General features: G+C 49.8%; 1 protein-coding gene across 1 annotated transcript in view; it reads left to right on the top strand.

Moving 5' to 3' along the window:
• Positions 1–1,350: 1,350 nt before the first annotated feature.
• The window catches only part of loxl4 (lysyl oxidase-like 4), a 23,380-nt gene continuing 2,508 nt past the window's right edge, over positions 1,351–22,222 (top strand). The window contains exons 1-13 of the mRNA XM_056609427.1: positions 1,351–1,506; positions 2,420–2,742; positions 3,764–4,068; positions 4,151–4,365; positions 9,350–9,388; positions 9,552–9,765; positions 10,018–10,195; positions 14,452–14,606; positions 14,723–14,890; positions 14,989–15,151; positions 15,327–15,570; positions 17,230–17,345; positions 20,103–20,239. Of these exons, the coding sequence (XP_056465402.1) occupies positions 2,439–2,742; positions 3,764–4,068; positions 4,151–4,365; positions 9,350–9,388; positions 9,552–9,765; positions 10,018–10,195; positions 14,452–14,606; positions 14,723–14,890; positions 14,989–15,151; positions 15,327–15,570; positions 17,230–17,345; positions 20,103–20,239 (2,238 nt within the window). The 5' untranslated portion in view covers positions 1,351–1,506; positions 2,420–2,438. The remainder of the gene's footprint in view (positions 1,507–2,419; positions 2,743–3,763; positions 4,069–4,150; positions 4,366–9,349; positions 9,389–9,551; positions 9,766–10,017; positions 10,196–14,451; positions 14,607–14,722; positions 14,891–14,988; positions 15,152–15,326; positions 15,571–17,229; positions 17,346–20,102; positions 20,240–22,222) is intronic.

Raw genomic sequence — 22,222 nt, 5'->3', positions numbered from 1 at the left:
GCACGGTGGTGGTCCTACCATAGAGGCAGAGGCCCCTGCACGGTGGTGGTCTTACCATAGAGGCAGAGGCCCCTGCACGGTGGTGGTCTTACCACAGAGGCAGAGAGCCCTGCACGGTGGTGGTCCTGCCATAGAGGCAGAGGCCCCTGCACGTTGGTGGTCTTACCATAGAGGCAGAGGCTGCGGCACGGTGGTGGTCTTACCATAGAGGCAGAGGCCCCTGCACGGTGGTGGTCCTACCATAGAGGCAGAGGCCCCTGCACGGTGGTGGTCTTACCATAGAGGCAGAGGCTGCGGCACGGTGGTGGTCTTACCATAGAGGCAGAGGCCGCGGCTGCTTGGGGCCAACCTTGGGGCCAACCTAAAAAAACGACTATTTTTAATGCAGACACGAAGCAAGACAAGTTCAAATGCACAAATACAATTAAGGGTTAGAAAAAGGGTTAGGCCAAAGTTACCCAAGCGGCTCAAACAAAAGAAAGAAGCTAAAAGACGCTGGTAAGTATTTTGCAACCCTGCCAAAGATCACCCAGTTATTATGGCTACTGTTGTGGATACAGAACAACAACGTCCAAAGCGTCGAACATGCCGCTACAGCAGCAGCAGCTAGCTGTGAAGTGGTTGGGTGAAGACCTTTGAGAAGACCTCAATAAGTATATTGTAAGATATTTTAAGTGTCACTTACAATATCCTCTATCTTGTACATGGGTTTGTTTGTAGAATATTTGAAATTTTCAATCTCAACTGTAATGTCAATTCACTTACGATATCCTCTTGTACAAGGGTTTGTTTGTAGAATGATTGAAAAATTTTGTTTGAGAATCCGGACTGGGTGGGTGGGGAATGGAATCGGTTAGCGTGGTGTGGTGGCAAAATCGCTCCCTTCATTAGAAAAAATAAGCAGGTCAACTTTCAGACGATTCATCGTCGCTTGTCATTGTCAAATTAAAAGAATGGCGCTCGCCTTAAAATATAATATTGAGCTTTTGTTTCCACATGTGAGCGTCTTAGAAATGGTGAGAAGGGGGTGTGCCGATAAAACTCGCCAATATTGACTGCAGTACCCATTTTAAACACTAGGTTTCCATGTTACATATTGTACCTTTAACCTGGCCATCAAAGAACTTAAATGTCCCCCTTGAAAAATTCAACGTGTCAACATGTTATCCATATCCCAAAATATCCATAGAGAAATTATATAATGACGTTTTACCCTATGTCCCCTCTGTTTCTTTAATAAATTGCTTTCCACATAAGATAGACCATTGACTTTGTATAGTCTAACGGCATTTCAATTGAGAAAAGAAGAAAGAGTGGAAAGACAGACACAGAGGGAGTATAGAGGTGGACAAGATGAAAGAAGGGGTGTGAGGGAGGAAGAAAAGAGGGAGGGAAGGGAGGACTGAGAGGAGAACGTCTAGAAAATAAACTCCTTCACTCACTCACTCACTCACTCACTCCTTCTCAGCTAGTGGTGTCCAGGACTGCAACACTGTTTGTCACCAGGTAGGTCCCAATCCAGCCTCTGCAATGCCATGCCTCGGGTTTATTTGATTCATATTTAGATTTATTTTACAATTGTTTCTGAATGTCTTGTCACTTAAGCCTAGCTTACTTAATTAATGTTTAGTTAAACCACAAGCATTTAATGAAGTTAATCTTAAATAATGATTTTATGTTTTATGAGTGATATGCTTATATTGATGTGACGAAATGTAGGCCTCAACGTTTCTAGGCTGTCGACATTAATGTCTTTAACGCCTCAACCATGATGATTTACCTACTGCTAACCTTTTGTAAGAACCCGCTTGTCTTTATGTCTTTATGTGAGTATTGCCCTTAGGGTGTCACAGTATTTCCGTAATGATAAGTTTAACTTCTAACGTGTAAGCTGGCAATGTAACAATTACATGTCTACGTTTGCATGAATAAAACAGGCCTTTTCCTCACGTTGAGGCTTGGTTTCAACTGAATCATTTAAACACGGTAGCCGGTAATTATTCCTGAAAATGTTAGGAATCCAAGGTATTTGATGGACAATTATGAAACCGCAAGCTCCAGAAGGTACATTCCATAAAACCAGCTAGAGATGTTCTAGAATTGAAAAACGTTAATAATAAGTTGGTATTGCCTTTGCCTCATTTTCGACCGTTCGGTTGCGTTGGCCATATTCTTTAAACGCATTTGTATTTGCTAATTGGCAAGTGCCCCAACATTCACCCTTTAACACCAGCCACATAGTCGATGCTTAACGCTATATTGGTATGACAATAAACTAGCCTACGACATATAGGCTGTTATTTAAGTTGGCAATAGTTAGTATGGGGCAGTGAAAGTGAATGAAGCTTACCATATTGCCACATAACCGACTTAATGAAGTTGCATAAGTAAAGCCTTTAATTACGCTCATTCCCCTTAGGTTGGACTCTCCAGATACGATGATACGCATCGTGAGCCTCTGCTTGAGCGCGCTCCTCCTGCTCGCACTCTGCCAGCCGGGAGAGCCACAGCGGCAGACCTCAGCGCGCCGCTCAGCCCGCGCTCCTACCGCCAAAGTGCGTCTGGCGGGGAATAGTGCACGAGAAGTGAACGAGGGACGAGTGGAGGTGCTGCACAACAACACGTGGGGAACTGTTTGCGATGACGAGGTGGACATCAAGCTGGCCAATGTGGTGTGCCGCGAGCTGGGCTTCCAGACTGGAATCACGTGGGCACACAGCGCCAAGTATGGTCAAGGAGAAGGTGAGAGCTCTTTGAAGATCAGCACTACGTTTCAGTCGGGTGTGATTTCAATGCACTAACGTATAGCTGAACACAACCGAATGAAAAAACAAATGTGTGTCCAATGTGAAGACAACTAATAATATCAGCAGCCTGCTTTCTGTATTATTGCGTTTAACATTTAGAATATTTACCAAATTAAATGTATTAATCCCAGGGAACTTGGTTTCTGACCCAATTGCATCTCGAGATAGATAGGTGCAGTCAGTACATGCAGGTAGGCTTACATCCAGACCAGCACAGTGCTATCTTTATCACTGCCTCTTCTCAAACATGAACAATTCCCATATTATAACTGACATGCTCATCAACACTCCAAGAGCTTGGCTTCATCACAGACCACCAAACCATAATAAAACTACAATGTGTTACGCGATGACAGTCTCTAGATCTCATTACAGAGGCCGGGCTGGCTGCAGGGGAACACACAGGGGTAAAATAGGGATTTGTTTTAAGAATAATGACAGCACTGGCACGCCAGCGTTGTGCAACACTTGCTGTGGTTTATGGACATTCTTTATTGCTGCCTTTCAATCCAAATTAAAGAGAGGCTGGGCCAGTGGCACCCTTCAGTAGGAGCCCGTGGTGAAACACAGAGTGTTTAGTAAATCTATTTACATAACGCACGCTGAGAGGCAGTCCTTAATCAGTGCGCCTGTAAAAGTCAAGTGTTAGGTGTGCAAATGGCTTCCTATACACGCCTGGCCCTGTTCTGCACGGTTCCGACCGGGGGAGCCCCTGGCCTGAGAGACCCTGGCCTACTCTGCATAATGTGGACTCAGTGAGTGTAAATGATGAAGGGCCAGGTGGGATGGTGTAGTAAACTATAGTGGTGTTCGAGTGTTGGAGTCAAACCCAGTCTACCTGTAGGCGTCCTTGAGCTGGGAGCCAATCACCATGGCTCCTCACTGACGTTCACGACCCCCCCGGTGAGACCAGCCGCTCGGGGTACTGAACAGCAGAGGTTGTGCGTCCCTCTCAGGCCCCATATGGATGGACAACGTGCGCTGCGAGGGCTCGGAGGCGTCCCTGAGCGACTGTAATCACAACGGCTGGGGGGTGAACGACTGCAAACACAAAGAGGACCTGGGCGTGGTGTGCACCCCCGAGCGCCGGCTGGACCCCACGGCCGCCAGGGCCAACTCCGTGGCCCTGCGGCCCCACGTCAGCCCCTCGCCCCACTGGCAGAGCATCCTGGCCAGCCGCCGGAACCCCTACCAGGGCTACTACGGCAACGGGCACCCCCAGGAGCTGCCCCGGTTCCACCGGCCCCCGCACCACTACCAGGTAGGGGCTCTCTGTAGCGGGGTCATGTGACCACCGTATCTTCTGGTTCTTCGTACTCATTTGCCGACTCCTCCCCTTTTAGCGCCAGAGCCGGGTCCAGATCGAGGAGGTCCGTTTGCGGCCGATCCTCATGGCCACAAAGAAGAAGACGCTGGTCACGGAGGGAGTGGTGGAAGTGAAGCATGCTGGGAGATGGAGGCAGGTGTGTGACCTGGGCTGGAACCTCAACAGCAGCAGAGTGGTGTGTGGGATGCTGGGCTTCCCCCAGGCCACCCAGCACAACATAAAGACCTACAAGTAAGTCCAACCTTCTGACAATCTGTGGCTACAACCTATACACAACTGATACTACTTGCCATTGATGTTTAATACTACGGATGAAATTTGGCTTACTTCACTTCCATTAGAGCTGCAGAATCATCAAACCAATATTTCTTATTTGTGTATGAGATCTTTATGTTGCTTAACATGAAGATTATATTTTATCAGCAAGAACACAACAATACATTGAAAATACAGAGAGGGAAAATATTAAGACTCCCTGATTTACGTTAATATTCAGCTAACTGGCCAAAATCGACCTTTCAATTAGCCCTTTGTCTTGCACGTCTTTAATTTGAACCTAATCGATCTCTCTTTTTCTCGCTGGCTCACACTTCAGAGGGAACGCTATGTGACCCAGGTTTCTAGAACCATTTGAGTTTTAATCTGTGCTTCTCTAATGGCACCGTCGGCCCATCCCCTCGGGCTAACAGCTCCCCTCTGCCAGCGAGGAGGTTTCGTATCACCTGTTATTGGTATTGTATTCAGCGAGCCATCAGACCATCAGTGTAAGGGACCTCCACGCGTGACGACCATCGTTTTATCTCAATACAAGACGTCATACTGTGGGTATCTCCCTCCGCCCTGTGGCCACGCAACTGCACTTCCTATGCTCCCTTTCGAACGCTGAAAGGCTTAAAATAGATGGTGGTTTCTTGGGAAGGTTCTGCTCTGAACCACAGAAGGACCACACATTAACACACAAAGAGTCATTCCAGTGCCATTATGGGAACAAATTAGTCTCTTGTCAAGAGCGGGGATGGTGCTACCAGCTGGCTCTTGTGACTAGAAGGATACCAGTGTTTGATGATTCAGGGTTAAGGAACTCTCTCATTCACTCTGCTGGCCTGCGTCTGAGTCACGAGCACGAGACCACAGCATCTGCTGTGTCGCCGAGGTGCCAGATTTGTTCCTGCCGCACGGCAGCTACTGTTGGAGGGCAATTCCTTTATTTTTTTCATGTACATTTCAAACTAGTTTATAGACTTTCCAAACTGCCCCATATCAGGGGTGTAGGACCCACTCCTCTAGAACTGTTTGCCCTTGAATTCACTTATCTCGCCGGAACTATGCGTTCCATGTAAATGGAAAGTCAGCGGAGCCATAAATGACCCTTGTATTGTTTATCAGGTACCACCTCCTTAATGGGATAAACCTCGTCAAGGATGCTCTTCAGCATATCGTCGAGGTCTCGTCCTGATCTACATTCTTATTAGTGCTACGAACAAACCCCCCCCCCCCCCAACATTTCTAGTTGAATTCTTGACAGTCCACACTTTGTTAAGTTCAGGTAATGTAGATATAGGGGAGATGAAGACTTACTGCTGAGTCAGCTGCTGGACGGACACAAAAGCTCAGACTCTGCGGGGTAAACATACAGCGGTAGCCGCTACGTTAGCAGACGTGTCTGGTCGCCAAGCAAAGAGCTGCCTCAGAGAGAGGGCTGAGGTCACTGCAGCTTGTATTGTCTTGTCCAAAGTGATGCTTACAGTTTTTATTTCATAGTTATGACTCATTAGTGAAGAGGTGCAGAACTGCAGATGTAAGATGCGGATAGCGTTCAACCCTTGAGATGTAGGCAGGAAGTTGGGGACAAAAGGCTCTGGGTTTGAACCCCAATGTTTGAAGAATACATGTAAGCATCCTTGAGCATGATGCCTAAACCAGCTCCTAAATTAACGCACAATGTAAAGCACTTTGCTGTAAGTCCCTTTGGATAATAACCTTACAAGTTAGTAAGAACAGGGAAATAAGAAACAGGTTGCACAGGTTTGTGTTCCAAGAGCTAGCCAAATGGCGCTTGTTTCGCCTCCCTCCCCTCCGTTACTCCTCCTCCCCTGTGCTATACATCTCCCGGTCCATTCTTAGAAAGCCCAGACCGTGTCATGTCTCCCAGCCGCCTGTGCATCTTGGACCAAACTCTAAAGACGCTGTAATGACTGGTTGGGCAGGACGAGGGCACTTCAGGGTTTATGTGGAGAGAGGAGAAAAAACATCCCCAATTATAGCCGTGTGAGAGAGAGAGTGAGTTACAGAGAGTTACAGACAGAAACAGATAAAAAGAGGGAGAGTTGAAGAGAGAGAGAGAGAGTTGAGTGAGAGTCAGAGACAGAGAGAGAGAGAGAGAGAGAGAGAGAGAGAGAGAGAGAGAGAGAGAGAGAGAGAGAGTTGAGAGAGAGTCAGAGAGAGAGAGAGAGTTGAGAGAGAGTCAGAGACAGAGAGAGAGAGAGAGAGTTGAGAGAGTCAGAGAGAGAGTCAGAGACAGAGACAGAGAGAGAGACAGAGAGAGAGAGAGAGAGAGAGAGAGAGAGAGAGAGAGAGAGTTGCGAGAGTGTCAGAGAGAGAGAGAGAGAGAGAGAGAGAGAGAGTTGAGAGAGAGTCAGAGAGAGAGAGAGAGAGCGGAGGCAGTGGATGAAGGGCGGTGAGTGAGGGCTGTGCTCAGACGCATCGCTACTGTAAAATGTCCCAATTACCACATGGAGCGTGCTGCTGTATCAGCAGGCCGCCCCTCTCCTCCCGTCACCCAGGCTATTTGGGAGTCTCAGCCGCTGTTCTTTATTCAATGATGTTTTTAATTCTCCTTAAGATGGAAGGGATCGTTTTACTTAAGGGGGGACATTTCTTGGGGCCGTGTCGTTCCGGTGGGAGTCTCAAGACCTTGTGATCCCTTCAATGGTCTTCTCTCTCTAATTTGGGCCGGCTTTTAATTTATGTACGCAGGCCGGTAGCTATTCCTGTGGTTTGGAGCCGGGTGTGGAACTATGGAAATGATTTGAAGTGGCTTACATTGTTCTGTGTGTGTGAGCGTTCAACCCCAGAACTATGGGGACCTACAAGGTAGAAGGAGGGGAAACAGGATGGTGTCGTGGTTAGGGTGGTTCAATTAAAATCATTCAATCCTATTAAAAAACGATATTGTGCACAGAGCATATGGGGATATTTATAATCAGAATTACATAAAGTCTCGCACAATACCCTGGAAGTAGAATTAAATAATAATTATTTTCCAAAGTCTCGCAAAAACGAAAAGCCTTATATTTGATTAAATTTATCTTTAGTTCACAATAACTTCTCCACCATTTTAATAATGCAGTAAAATGGACTGCTGATGTTTCTGCGGTGAGGTCCAAACAAGTGACAAACGCGTTTCGTTGTGGGAAGTGTTTGTGCTAGTCTGGTTCTATTCCCAATTATGTGTTTCTACAGAGCCACATTGTAAATTCAGCTGAAATGTTTAACAAGTGTAAACCTATATAGCCCGTCCTAGTAAACCACCGACAGGTCTAGTGACTCGGTGAACATTGTATATTTGATTTAGGAGGATTCTTTTTTCCCCAAATATTTACAACGCAATCAGGTAACACTTCAGGTGCCTTTAAAGTTATTCCTGGATAATTGTCATTATTACTCAAAGCTAGGATACATAAAGTTTCTTAATAAATTTTGCAGGTCAGAAGTTTTGTCCCTGAAATATAGAACAACCAGATTATACCGACCAGGTTGTTTCCCCCTTTCAGAGGGAATCCTGCTAAATTGGATATTTTCAAGGACATGATTCTCTTTTCCCAGAAGTTCTCATCTGACATTGGTCTATATTTGTGACTATATCGTCCAGACACTTTAAATTACACCCCGCAAGTTTTTACTCCTGCTGGCAGATTTCGTTTTGATGAATGGGAGCCAGAGTAGTAGGCTAGTAGTTATAGAGACTAGTCTACTAGTAGAGTAGTAGACTTGGCCTTTACTTTTGGCTGGTCCTCATGTATCTGAAGTCCCTGTGGTGTGTGTGTGTGTGTATGTGTATGTGTATGTGTGTGTGTGTGTGTGTGTGTGTGTGTGTGTGTGTGTGTGTGTGTGTGTGTGTGTGTACTGCTGGCTGCTTTGGCAGCCTGCTAGCATGGTATTTGTGGGAATACCAGTGGAGAACAGGGTTGTCCATTCCGCTAACCTTATTGGCACATGGCCCCGCCTGTTTTAGACAACTGCCTCGTTCTCTCGTGCCTCGTTCTCGCGGACATGCAGGCCAGCGGGGTATTAAAGTAAAGAGCTGCATGTTTGTTTTCCTTTGCATGCCTGGGCAAACCCTTATTTCCGTGAAATGTAGTACTTTGGTGCTGTTGAAAGATTTGCTTTTTTTTGTAAACTATGGGCGGCTTTTGAGGTGAAAGGCATGTTTTAGAATGCTTTCTGTTATTGTTTTTTCGTAATCTTTTTATATGATTTGGACTCCCAGGGTTTAAGGAAAAATTCCATGTTCTATAAATGTAAGGGTTTTTAACTTTGGCAAAATTGGCAACCCGTTAATCATATTTTCAAATCAAGTTAATTCAAATGAGATTAACATATTTTGTGATTTGTCAACTAATTATATAAAAAAACGTTCATGTTAATGAAGTCTCATGAAAATATAATTTTAAGGTGTAGACTGTTCTACTTCATAGGTATCGAATAAACAAGTAATGCATTCATAATGTTAGATCAAACATAAAACAAACTAAATGACAGATATACAGAAAAAAAAAGGACTTACAAAACCACAACGTTTGCAACAGGATACATTGTTCTGTTTTCCCTACGTGGATTGAACGCATACGGATTGTAAAAATGGCTCCTCCCACCCTACCCCAACACACTGCTGCCCAGCCCACACATTCAAGACTGAGCGATAATTAAAGAAAAAAAACATGTTATTTCACTAACTATAGTCACCCACCTGCCTATCGTTACCACATATCAGCCAAATATACCGCTTCCTTTGACCCCATTTCATAACGTGTTCTTTTTAAATCAGGTTCTTTCTTTTATGTCTTAAACAACTTACTCTCATAAAATGTCAATAGAAAACTTCTTCAGTGACACAGAAGAAGCTCACAGACAACGTGTGTCAGCAAACCTCTGCAAATATACAGAACCCATGGGGCTAACCAACCACTCCTCTACCCTTGTTTCTCTTCTTCAGGAAAATCTGGGACACCAAGGTCGCCGATCCCTCCACCAGGTAGGAAGAGGACTGTTTGGTCATCCTTGTTAACCGTGCTGCCCTGTGTTTAGCTGTTGCGTGCTAGAGGTTTGAGTCTCGGATCGCTGGCAGACCCTGTTATGACTTCACGTTTTATGGGTGACTAAGAGGATCATTCCTTCCTCCACTCCTAAACCCTCAGACTGAGCATCATGTCGAAGAAGAAGGGCTTCTGGGTGGAAAAGGTGCATTGCATGGGCACTGAGAACAGCTTATCAGAGTGCCAGACGCAGCTGTCCATCGCCCGAAGCCCCTCCCCTTGCAAGAACGGCAGGCATGCGGTGGCCAAGTGTGTAGCGGGACCCCAGTTCGCACGCATGTCCTCTGGAAGGCCGCAGGCCCCCGACCCCATCGTGGTGAGACACACACAGTCATCTGACAGCATGGGTCAGGGAGAAGCTCCATCTGAGGGGGTTTGACTCCCAGCTGGAGGGTTCGGGGTTCATCCCAATGTCCAGATGCATCACGACATGCATTAACGGCATGTCAAAATAATTATTCACTAAATAGGGACTTGGGTTAACATGCACATGCATCCACACGCATTACTGCCTGTGGATTTTAAAACGTGTGTGTGTGTGTGTGTGTGTGTGTGTGTGTGTGTGTAGCCCGTGCGTCTGAAGGCAGGGCCCAGGCTTGGTGAGGGTCGTGTTGAGGTCCTGAAGGAAGGGAAATGGGGCACCATCGTGGACCACCTGTGGGACAGGACAGCGGCCAGCGTGGTATGCAGGGAGTTGGGCTTCGGAACCGCCAAGGAGGCCCTGAACGGAGCCTTCATGGGCCAAGGTGAGGGAGCACTCTGACCAGCAGCACAATGGTTCACCCGCTAATGTGGTGATACTGATGCTATTCTTCTGGTTGTGGATGTGATTTATGATCTGGCTCTAATCATGTTGACTTGGTTACTTACAATTCATGCTGATAGAGAATGTATGAGAGGTTCAACCTACACTGGCCCTAGCAGCTGCACACACACACACACACACACACACACACACACACACACACACACACACACACACACACACACACACACACACACACACACACACACACACACACACACACACAGAGCGCAGGCCCAAGCGCTTTACGCCAGCATTTATAATACAGCTCACCTCACACAACCTGGTGCCGATCCCTCTCATCCATCTCCCCTTGAAGGAGCGATGGCGGCAGGAGCAGCAGCCTCTAGAGCAGCAGTCCCTAACCCTAACCTCTAGAGCAGCAGTCCCTAACCCTAACCTCTAGAGCAGCAGTCCCTAACCCTAACCTCTAGAGCAGCAGTCCCTAACCCTAACCTCTAGAGCAGCAGTCCCTAACCCTAACCCTAACCTCTAGAGCAGCAGTCCCTAACCCTAACCTCTAGAACAGCAGTCCCTAACCCTAACCTCTAGAGCAGCAGTCCCTAACCCTAACCCTAACCTCTAGAGCAGCAGTCCCTAACCCTAACCTCTAGAGCAGCAGTCCCTAACCCTAACCCTAACCTCTAGAGCAGCAGTCCCTAACCCTAACCCTAACCTCTAGAGCAGCAGTCCCTAACCCTAACCTCTAGAGCAGCAGTCCCTAACCCTAACCTCTAGAGCAGCAGTCCCTAACCCTAACCTCTAGAGCAGCAGTCCCTAACCCTAACCTCTAGAGCACCAGTCCCTAACCCTAACCTCTAGAGTAGCAGTCCCTAACCCTAACCTCTAGAGCAGCAGTCCCTAAGCCTAACCTCTAGAGCAGCAGTCCCTAACCCTAACCTCTAGAGCAGCAGTCCCTAACCCTAACCTCTAGAGCAGCAGTCCCTAACCCTAACCCTAACCTCTAGAGCAGCAGTCCCTAACCCTAACCTCTGGAGCAGCAGTCCCTAACCCTAACCTCTAGAGCAGCAGTCCCTAAGCCTAACCTCTAGAGCAGCAGTCCCTAACCCTAACCCTAACCTCTAGAGCAGCAGTCCCTAACCCTAACCTCTAGAGCAGCAGTCCCTAACCCTAACCCTAACCCTTGGACGACGGCTGACAGTCGGAGCAGTGCCGTTCAGCCCCCCCGTGGGAGAGAGGACTGTGGCTTCTTGCCACCAGGGACTGGGGGTTAAGTCTGTAATCATCCTGATTGAGTGGAAAGGAGAGATGATGGTTTGGCTGCTTTGGTCAATTACACACAGGGGGGAGCTGTATATTTTTCGGTGCTATTAATAAGCCAGATCACGAGTTTTGCGATACCTTGCTTTTTTTTCGATGGGCAGAAACAGAACAGCCCATTGGAAGACATTGGAAACGTCCCCTTCCATTGAGACTCCAAAGAATGATCAAAGGCCTACGTTTTTATGACCTTAAGAACGCCTTTCCGATGACTGCCTTGCAGTTGTTCATGTATGTAGGTCAGGTTTGCATGGATGTACTTTGAACAACTCTATTCTTAGAACCAAAACACCAGGATGCCTTTCCGCGTGTGCGGTTCTGGTGTGGCAAAATGCTAGGTTTACCTCTCCCTGCCACCTCCTATGGGTGCAGTAAAGGGGGGGAACGGCAGGTTCTTGCTCATAGTGCTTCTCATAACTGTACATATCCATATGGGCAGGCACACATATAGTTGTGCACAGTTTGTAACTGCTACCCAGGGTCATTGAACATCAAAGAGATTCAGTGGCTTCCTGTCTATAACATTCTGCCTTTTAGACTTTTTAACCGTGACATATAATTTTCAATGCACTGCTGGGTCCGCATAAACATAGGTCTATATGGTGTCGGAAAGATCCCAAATTAGACTTCTGATGACAGAATGATTCCCTGCTCAGAAAGGCAGAACAGAATCGGGCTGTGTATGTTTTATGTAGTTACAAGGACTTAAGGGCATTATTTCAATGCATTCTTTGTTGTCTACATGCGTCACCATGATTCAGCGTACCCCTTCTGCCAAGTAACTTCTCCTGCGTCTCCCACCACGCTTATCTTATCTTGTTCCCATCTTCGTCGCCGGTGGGATCAAAGGACTGCGTCTCTGTGCATGGCCTCAGCGCTGGCGATTGTGCACGTGTGTGGTCTGGGGAGTCTCAGAGACAGAGCCGGTCGTCCTTCTAAAACCTCCCAGTACGATGAAACGCAGAGTGTGATAGAGGATACGCACCGCTGCCTATCTGCCCAGGTAAGGACAAGAGGCACTCCGGCTCGGACCGCTGAAGACGAGCCCTCTAACGTTCACATCATGCAAATTAAAACACGGGCGCAGGTAGAGGTTACGTTACCATGGAAACCGTGCGCCGATCCACCCAATGAGCCTCTCCACCTGGACGGGGGCGGGTGAGCTGCTGCCCACTTGGAGGAAATGTGACGCTCGCATTAGGATTTACAAGAGATCCCGTTGAACATAGCCAGGTTGTTCCGGCGCTTTGGGGCTTGGCACACGGACAGAATCTGTTTGAGTGGTTTGCAGATTGGATTGGCTGGAGATGTTCCGTGGAAAGAAAAACACTACAAGCGGAGCATTAAGTGCTACGGCTAATTTAAGAGCAGAGGGTTCCCCGGCAAACCACAGACCGCCTGTTGATGCTATTCTCCAAAAGTACAAAACCATATTCACGCGGCATCTAGCACTTCATGGCAATTTTCTCATTTGTCTGGTTGATCTGTCATGCAGGACGGTTCTGGGGATGATTTAAATGTAGCCCCGATTCAAGAGTCTGTACTTAAACCCTGCTTCCTACCCGTGCCTGCTCTACAGGGGAGAGTTCAATGGGAGAGTCTGGCCGGGTTTCTGTCACTGCTCAATCACAACTCGTTAGCGAGGTGAAGTGAGGAGCAGTCTAAACGCGGCCAAGGCTCCGCCACTCGGACCCAACTTTTAATTTCAATCACCGTAGCAACATTTCACAATCAGTGAGGGAAATTATAGGGGTAATGCCACTGCTTCCCTCTGCCCTGTAGCCCAACGCGCGGGTATTTCTGGCTCCCTGTGTAATTTAACCCTGAGGGACGTGCAGTGTATGCTGTTTCAGTTAACATATTGTGTGCGTGTGTGTGTGTGCGTGCGTGCATATACGTACATGAAGTGTGTAACTCTTCAGATTCTGTTCAGGCCCGCGTGTGTTTCCCAGAAAGGGCCGTCCAAACCGGGTTAGGGACATTTTGAAGGATCCTTTATGTGGTTGTCGTGTTTGCCTCGATAGGGTAAACAGTGGGAGTTCAGAACCCAGCTCAGGCTCTTCATCGTACCGACGGAGGCGGAAGTGGTGTTCTTTTGTTCAGTGATGCTAGCGTTGACCCACGCACTGTGACCAACATCCGACCAGGCCCTGCAATCCACCAACTCAGAGGCTCCAGGCTAGCCCTCAATCTGCCGTCTATTCCCCGACCATCTCACCAACTCACCCCCCCTCACCTCTCCCTACGTTTTCCATTGGATTTGATGGTATCACATTTCCAAGTTGGAATTTATTTTGTTTACACAATGGCCCGTTTTTATATAGCAATTTCCTGCACATTTAAAAGTAATGATGCTTTGTGATGACTTTGTTTTTCGGACAAGTAAATTATTCCACTTGCATCTTGTTTTTCGGGAAATGACAAAGATTTGGCTGTGCTCTGCTGTGAGGTAAACTCATATTGTTGTGATTTGCTCTCTCTGTCCCCTGTAATGGACTCCCCGCCAAGGTTGTTGTAATGCTCAGAGGCAACAGAATGGAGGTAAATGTGGTGTGACACAAACACGATGCCACCTCTGCTCGGCTGGCGGGGATACGTCCCTGTGACGGATAGGATAGCATTGTCATTGTTAAAGTAGACCTTGTTTGGTAAAGGTATGCTCTTTTTCACATGAAAGACATACCTGGGTTTTATCTATTTCTAGATGTGTGTCTATCTGTCTCTGTGCGTGTGTGTGTGTGTCCGTCTGTGTGTGTGTGTGAGCTTAGCTGTGTGTTTGTGTGTTCCCAATGCATCACTCGGTGAAGATATTGTGTTTCAGCCCCAAGGCAGTGTGAAGCCTTGGTGTCTAGTTCAAGCAGACCTGCGTAGATCAATGGTTGAGGATTGTTTTGTCCTCTCTCTTGGACCCTCCAGGTACGGGCCCCATCCACATGAACTCTGTCCAGTGTCTTGGGATGGAGAGATCCATCCTGGACTGCTTCTACCAGGAAGTCCCCCTGTGGACGTTCAAACACAACCGGGACTCTTCAGTGCGCTGCAACATTCCTAAGACGGGCACGGAGCCAACGGTGGGTTCACGTCTGACCGCTCTGAGAGCCACCCCCCCGTTTGAACTCACGCGATGTGACGTCCTGTTTCCCCCCTGGCCGTCCGTCTGATCCACACTGTATCCATCCTCTCTCAGGTGCGCTTGTCTGGGGGCCGCCTTCCAGGGGAGGGCCGTCTGGAGGTGTTGGTGGAGGTGGACGGCCGGAAGCGCTGGGGGTCCGTCTGCAGTGAGAGCTGGGGCATCAACGAGGCCATGGTGGTCTGCCGTCAGCTGGGGCTGGGCTTCGCCTCCAGTGCCCACCAGGTAGCTCCTTGGTGTCATTCATACATCAGTCCAAACGTAGCGTCCCAACCTTCTTAGTGACGGACACACCGTACAAATGAGTTCCGTTAACCCCGTAGGAGACCTGGTACTGGACCGGGGACCCTACCGCGGCCGAGCTGGTGCTCAGTGGGACGCACTGCGTGGGCACCGAGCTGTCCCTCCAGCAGTGTCGCCGCAACACCCAGCTGCACTGTCCGCGAGGAGGCGGGACCAAGGCGGCGGGCGTCACCTGTTCAGAGAGTGAGTCCGTGGGGATTGGTTTGAGTCTGTTTATTTGGGATTCGATTAAGTGTACTGATGAGTAAAAGGTATGCAGTACATATATATATATATATATATATGTACTGCATATGTATATGTATATATATAGGTACTCTAGTGGCCGACGCTGCTCTAAACCCCCCCCCCCCTGCAGCCGCCCCGGACCTGGTGCTGGACGCCCAGCTGGTGCAGGAGACGGCCTACCTGGAGGACAGACCGCTGCACCTGCTGAGCTGCGCCAACGAGGAGAGCTGCCTGTCGTCGTCGGCGGCGCTGATGACCTGGCCCCACGGCCACCGCCGCCTGCTGCGCTTCTCCTCCCGCATCATGAACCTGGGCCGCTCCGACTTCAGGCCCAAGGCCACCCGGGAGAGCTGGACCTGGCACCAGTGTCACAGGTAGGCCCGCCCCGGAGAGCCCCACCTGCAGCCCCACCTCCAGCCCTACCCCAACCCCCACCCACCCACCCACCCTCACCCACCTGCAGCCCCACCTCCAGCCCCACCTCCAGCCCCACCTGCAGCCCCACCTCCAGCCCCACCTCCACCCCCACCTCCAGCCCCACCTCCAGCCCCACCTCCACCCCTACCCCAACCCCCCCCCACCCACCCTCACCCACTCCAGCCCCACCTCCAGGAGGTGGAGGGATTCAGGATGGCTGTGGCTTCGGTTGGAACGTGGTTTCAGCCGTGTGGGTTTAGGCGAGTCATGCGTTCTTGTGAGTAGTTGTGTGTTTTCAGGAGGGAGAGGAGGGATGGGTAGGGGGAGGGTATGGTGATGGGTAGGGGGAGGGTATGGTGATGGGTAGGGGGAGGGTATGGTGATGGGTAGGGGGAGGGTATGGTGATGGCTAGGGGGAGGGTATGGTGATGGCAGAGCAGCTTCATTGGGCCCTGTGTGAACTTCACGTTGCTCTGTTTCACATGAAAGACATACCTGGGTTTTATCTATTTCTACATGTGTGTCTGTCTGTCTCTGTGTGTGTGTGTGTGTGTGTGTGTGTGTGTGTGTGTGTGTGTGTGTGTGTGTGTGTGTGTGTGTGTGTGTGTGTGTGTGTGTGTGTGTGTGTCCTCTGCGGGGGGTCAAACCCAGACTAAAGCACGGCGTCTCTCCTGCAGCCCCGGGCCCAGAGCCGGGCCACAGAAGACCTCTTGTTCTGAGGTGTACCCCCCCCCCCCCCCCCCTCAGCCTGGGGTCCCCTCTGGCAGCACCCCCCCCCCACTCAGCCTGGGGTCCCCTCTGGCAGCACCCCCCCCCCCCCCCTCAGCCTGGGGTCCCCTCTGGCAGCCCCCCCCCCCCCCCTCAGCCGGGGGTCCCCTCTGGCAGCCCCCCCCCCCCCACTCAGCCTGGGGTCCCCTCTGGCAGCACCCCCCCCCCCCCCCCTCAACCTGGGGTCCCCTCTGGCAGCAGACTACCATGGTCACTCCCAGACTCCGCCCCCCTTGGTTTTGCTGTGTGTGTGTGTGTGTGTGTGTGTGTGTGTGTGTGTGTGTGTGTGTGTGTGTGTGTGTGTGTGTGTGTGTGTGTGTGTGTGTGTGTGTGTGTGTGTGTGTGTCCCTCCAGATGAATCACTGTGTGCTGAGTGTGGAAACGTGCGGCAGCCGGCCGCTACAGGCCGACTGTTGTACAGCAAGCGGTCGTTGGGTCTGCCTCATTTAATCTCCTACAACAACACATTAGAGGCACGCGTGTGTGTGTGTGTGTGTGTGTGTGTGTGTGTGTGTGTGTGTGTGTGTGTGTGTACGTGTGTGTTTGTGTGTGTGTGTGTACGTGTGTGTGTGTGTGTGTGTGTGTGTGTGTGTGTGTCTATTTCAAAGCACACCATTCACTTGGCGTGGGTAAACAGGGGCCTGAACAGCCGCCAGCCAGCAGGCCTTAAACAAGGTTGTGTGAGAGGTGTTACCGTGTGACACCCAAGCTCCGGCCCAGCAGTGAGGTCATGGGCGGCCGGCCACAGGGAGACAGTGTTTCATTAGGGCTCTAATGTTCACAGGTATTTACCGGCACACACACACACACATGCAGACATTTCTGTAAGGAATTGTGTGTGTTCCCAGGCATTACCACAGCATCGAGGTGTTCACACACTACGACCTGCTGACCCTCAACGGGACCAGAGTGGCTGAGGGACACAAGGCCAGCTTCTGCCTGGAGGACACCTACTGCCCCGAGGGTAAGCCCCCCACCAGCCCCGGGACCCTCCTCGCTGATCCCCTTACTGGGCCGGACCCCTTAAAACAGATCACTTTTTAAATGTACCCCATTCAAAACCAACAGTACCAGCTAAGAACATTTACGCTTTTAACTGTTTGCAATAACCATTACCTTAGTGAAGTAAAGCTGTGTTGTTTCACAAGTGATAATATAAACTCTGCAGCGGGGGGTGTAGAGTGAGAGAGTGAGCTGTTACCATCATCAGGAGGTGTAGAGTGAGAGAGTGAGCCCATCCATCATCAGGAGGTGTAGAGTGAGAGAGTGAGCCCCTACCATCATCAGGAGGTGTAGAGTGAGAGAGTGAGCCGTTACCATCATCAGGAGGTGCAGAGTGAGAGAGTGAGTCCATCCATCATCAGGAGGTGTAGAGTGAGAGAGTGAGCCCATCCATCATCAGGAGGTGTAGAGTGAGAGCGTGAGCCCATCCATCATCAGGAGGTGTAGAGTGAGAGAGTGAGCCGTTACCATCATCAGGAGGTGCAGAGTGAGAGAGTGAGCCGTTACCATCATCAGGAGGTGTAGAGTGAGAGAGTGAGCCGTTACCATCATCAGGAGGTGTAGAGTGAGAGAGTGAGCCCATCCATCATCAGGAGGTGTAGAGTGAGAGAGTGAGCCGTTACCATCATCAGGAGGTGTAGAGTGAGAGAGTGAGCTGTTACCATCATCAGGAGGTGCAGAGTGAGAGAGTGAGCCCATCCATCATCAGGAGGTGTAGAGTGAGAGAGTGAGCCCATTCATCATCAGGAGGTGCAGAGTGAGAGAGTGAGCCCATCCATCATCAGGAGGTGTAGAGTGAGAGAGTGAGCCCATCCATCATCAGGAGGTGTAGAGTGAGAGAGTGAGCCGTTACCATCATCAGGAGGTGTAGAGTGAGAGAGTGAGCTGTTACCATCATCAGGAGGTGCAGAGTGAGAGAGTGAGCCCATCCATCATCAGGAGGTGTAGAGTGAGAGAGTGAGCCGTTACCATCATCAGGAGGTGCAGAGTGAGAGAGTGAGCCGTTACCATCATCAGGAGGTGTAGAGTGAGAGAGTGAGCCGTTACCATCATCAGGAGGTGTAGAGTGAGAGAGTGAGCCCATCCATCATCAGGAGGTGTAGAGTGAGAGAGTGAGCCGTTACCATCATCAGGAGGTGTAGAGTGAGAGAGTGAGCCGTTACCATCATCAGGAGGTGCAGAGTGAGAGAGTGAGCCCATCCATCATCAGGAGGTGTAGAGTGAGAGAGTGAGCCGTTACCATCATCAGGAGGTGCAGAGTGAGAGAGTGAGCCCATCCATCATCAGGAGGTGTAGAGTGAGAGAGTGAGCCGTTACCATCATCAGGAGGTGCAGAGTGAGAGAGTGAGCCCTTACCATCATCAGGAGGTGTAGAGTGAGAGAGTGAGCCCATCCATCATCAGGAGGTGCAGAGTGAGAGAGTGAGCCCATCCATCATCAGGAGGTGCAGAGTGAGCGAGTGAGCCCATCCATCATCAGGAGGTGTAGAGTGAGAGAGTGAGCCCATCCATCATCAGGAGGTGCAGAGTGAGAGAGTGAGCCCATCCATCATCAGGAGGTGTAGAGTGAGAGAGTGAGCCCATCCATCATCAGGAGGTGTGGAGTGAGAGAGTGAGCCCATCCATCATCAGGAGGTGTAGAGTGAGAGAGTGAGCCCATTCATCATCAGGAGGTGCAGAGTGAGAGAGTGAGCCCATCCATCATCAGGAGGTGCGGAGTGAGCGAGTGAGCCCATCCATCATCAGGAGGTGTAGAGTGAGAGAGTGAGCCCATCGATCATCAGGAGGTGTAGAGTGAGAGAGTGAGCCCATCCATCATCAGGAGGTGTAGAGTGAGAGAGTGAGCCCATCCATCATCAGGAGGTGTGGAGTGAGAGAGTGAGCCCATCCATCATCAGGAGGTGTAGAGTGAGAGAGTGAGCCCATCCATCATCAGGAGGTGTAGAGTGAGAGTGAGCCCATCCATCATCAGGAGGTGCAGAGTGAGAGAGTGAGCCGTTACCATCATCAGGAGGTGTAGAGTGAGAGAGTGAGCCGTTACCATCATCAGGAGGTGTAGAGTGAGAGAGTGAGCCGTTACCATCATCAGGAGGTGTAGAGTGAGAGAGTGAGCCCATCCATCATCAGGAGGTGTAGAGTGAGAGAGTGAGCCCATCCATCATCAGGAGGTGTAGAGTGAGAGTGAGCCCATCCATCATCAGGAGGTGCAGAGTGAGAGAGTGAGCCGTTACCATCATCAGGAGGTGTAGAGTGAGAGAGTGAGCCGTTACCATCATCAGGAGGTGTAGAGTGAGAGAGTGAGCCGTTACCATCATCAGGAGGTGTAGAGTGAGAGAGTGAGCCCATCCATCATCAGGAGGTGTAGAGTGAGAGAGTGAGCCGTTACCATCATCAGGAGGTGTAGAGTGAGAGAGTGAGCCGTTACCATCATCAGGAGGTGTAGAGTGAGAGAGTGAGCCCATCCATCATCAGGAGGTGTAGAGTTAGAGAGTGAGCCGTTACCATCATCAGGAGGTGTAGAGTGAGAGAGTGAGCCCATCCATCATCAGGAGGTGTAGAGTGAAAGAGTGAGCCGTTACCATCATCAGGAGGTGTAGAGTGAGAGAGTGAGCCCATTCATCATCAGGAGGTGCAGAGTGAGAGAGTGAGCCCATCCATCATCAGGAGGTGTAGAGTGAGAGGGTGAGCCCTTACCATCATCACCGTTGCCCCGTCCACAGGCCAGCAGAAGCGCTTCTCCTGCTACAACATGGGCGACCAGGGGATCTCGGTGGGCTGCTGGGACACCTACCGCCACGACATCGACTGCCAGTGGGTGGACGTGACGGACGTGAAGCCAGGGGACTACATCTTCCAGGTCAGCGGAGGTGTCCCCTTTGGTTGAACCCCATGGAGCTCTAGAGGCTATGGAGCATGCAGAATCAATCCACGACAACCATGAAACGGTTCCCATTCAGGCCTCCCCCGGTCGCCCGCATCCTACTATCGGCCCCTGTCATTACTCCATTACCGCCCTCTCAGGTCAACACGTCGTCTCTTTATGGGATCGGTCTAGACCAGAAGCCATCAAAGGCCCCCATCACGCTCTGTCGCCCCCCTTCAAACGGGGGACCCCAGGATGCGGCGGTGGTTCCTAATGTGGTAGTTAACAATTAAACCCCAGCTGTGGGAAGAGAGTAAAAGTGTAAGTGACTGATCGCTAGCAGACCTGGTTTACGCAGACTGTAACCGCAGAGAGGTCGACCCAGCGCCCTCCTCTGGCTCATATTGGAGAGGAGTGAGGGACGCATGCTCCTCCAATCCACCCAGCAACCCCTCAAATCCAACACACTGCACGTCCACCAACTGACTAGCTTCATTAAGGGCCCTGGCCCCTCTGAACTCTGGGTACGTATGCAGAGCATGATGGTAAAGTGGCAGCTTGCCACAGCTAGGCAGCGTGCAGGGGCAGTACGAAATAAATAGCTACCAGTGGAGAGAAGAATAAGTAGATGAATACAAGAGAAAGGACGAGTAGCATAGGGAGGGCGCATACAGTGAACCAGGGAGGCACCAGCAGAAATTGAAAAACAAGCGCAACATTTTTCTCTGCTCCTTCCTTCCCGTTGTGTCCTTGCCTTGCCCTTCCCTTCTCCTGCTTACGTGAGGGATGTCTCGTTCCCCCCCCCCCCCCCCCCCCCCCGGGAGGAGGCCTGCTGAACCGCCCATGGCTGGAGAAACACACCAACTACCCAAATTAACCACACTCCCTTTTTCAACACTCTTACCTCGTCCCCCCCACCTCGTCCCCCCCACCTCCCCTGCCATTAGAAACAGCTAATTTGCCACCAGGGAATTTCTCCTGCCCTGCTCTGTATTTTTATAGAAACGATCTCACGAAGTCACACATTCCACTGCCTCATGCATCCCACCAGCGGCCGACGCTGTAATTTACCTCCCCGACAAATAATAAAAAGCCAACCGACTTCTTCTAAAAGTGTTTCTTCTTTAGTTTTTCAAGGTTTATTTTTTAAAGTGAAGTTTGCGCTGCAGTGCCCCTTCGTTGCTGTTTGTAACCTGTACTTAAACAGGGTGTAGCAGTTTACAGAGTTGCTATTAGAGTAAATGGCTTCTCAGTATTATCACCAGGCCAGATTAACAGAATGCGTGTATCAGCAGTTGCGAAGCTGCTCGGTAAATAACAGGCTATTAGTGCAATGGAACCCATTTCAGACACGAAAACACACTTATGCATAACGGAGCTTTTTGTGCCAGCCATCACTTTCAGCCTAATCAGACCCTATTATCTCCTGCCTGTGTGTGAGTGTTTTGGTGTGTGTGTGTGTGTGTGTGTGTGTGTGTGTGTGTGTGTGTGTGTGTGTGTGTGTGTGTGTGTGTGTGTGTGTGTGTGTGTGTGTGTGTGTGTGTGTGTGTGTGTGTGGCGTGCATGCATGCGTGGAAAACTCACCTCTCTGTTGACAGAATTGCATGGGATGGTACTGCTATGATTTATGCTGTAGTTTTGGTTCATAAACCCCAGCTAACCATTAATGTAACTGAAGTTGTCATGTTCTAAGGCGTCTTTACACATGGCACATTATAAAATACTTTATACGGTGCGCTCGCCTGTAAAAGGTTACAACCAAGGGTTTATCACTGAATGTTTCTTACGGATAAGGGCACATATCAAACACCAGTATGTTCATATGTCCAGCTGCAGACCACTCCTACCAGCTTTATTCCTTTCATGTACATGTGAAGAAAATGTAGCTTATTTATCTTTCCAAAAAGGAATTTTGCATGGAAAAGTCATCCATCTTTTTATGGACATGGAAGGGGGTGGCTTGTAAAAACAACAGCA

Source organism: Gadus chalcogrammus, chromosome 15 (assembly GCF_026213295.1).
Source record: "Gadus chalcogrammus isolate NIFS_2021 chromosome 15, NIFS_Gcha_1.0, whole genome shotgun sequence".
NCBI classification, from domain to species: Eukaryota; Metazoa; Chordata; class Actinopteri; order Gadiformes; family Gadidae; genus Gadus; species Gadus chalcogrammus.
The sequence above is the reverse complement of the archived record's forward strand: the minus strand, read 5'-3'. Positions and strand labels throughout refer to the sequence as shown.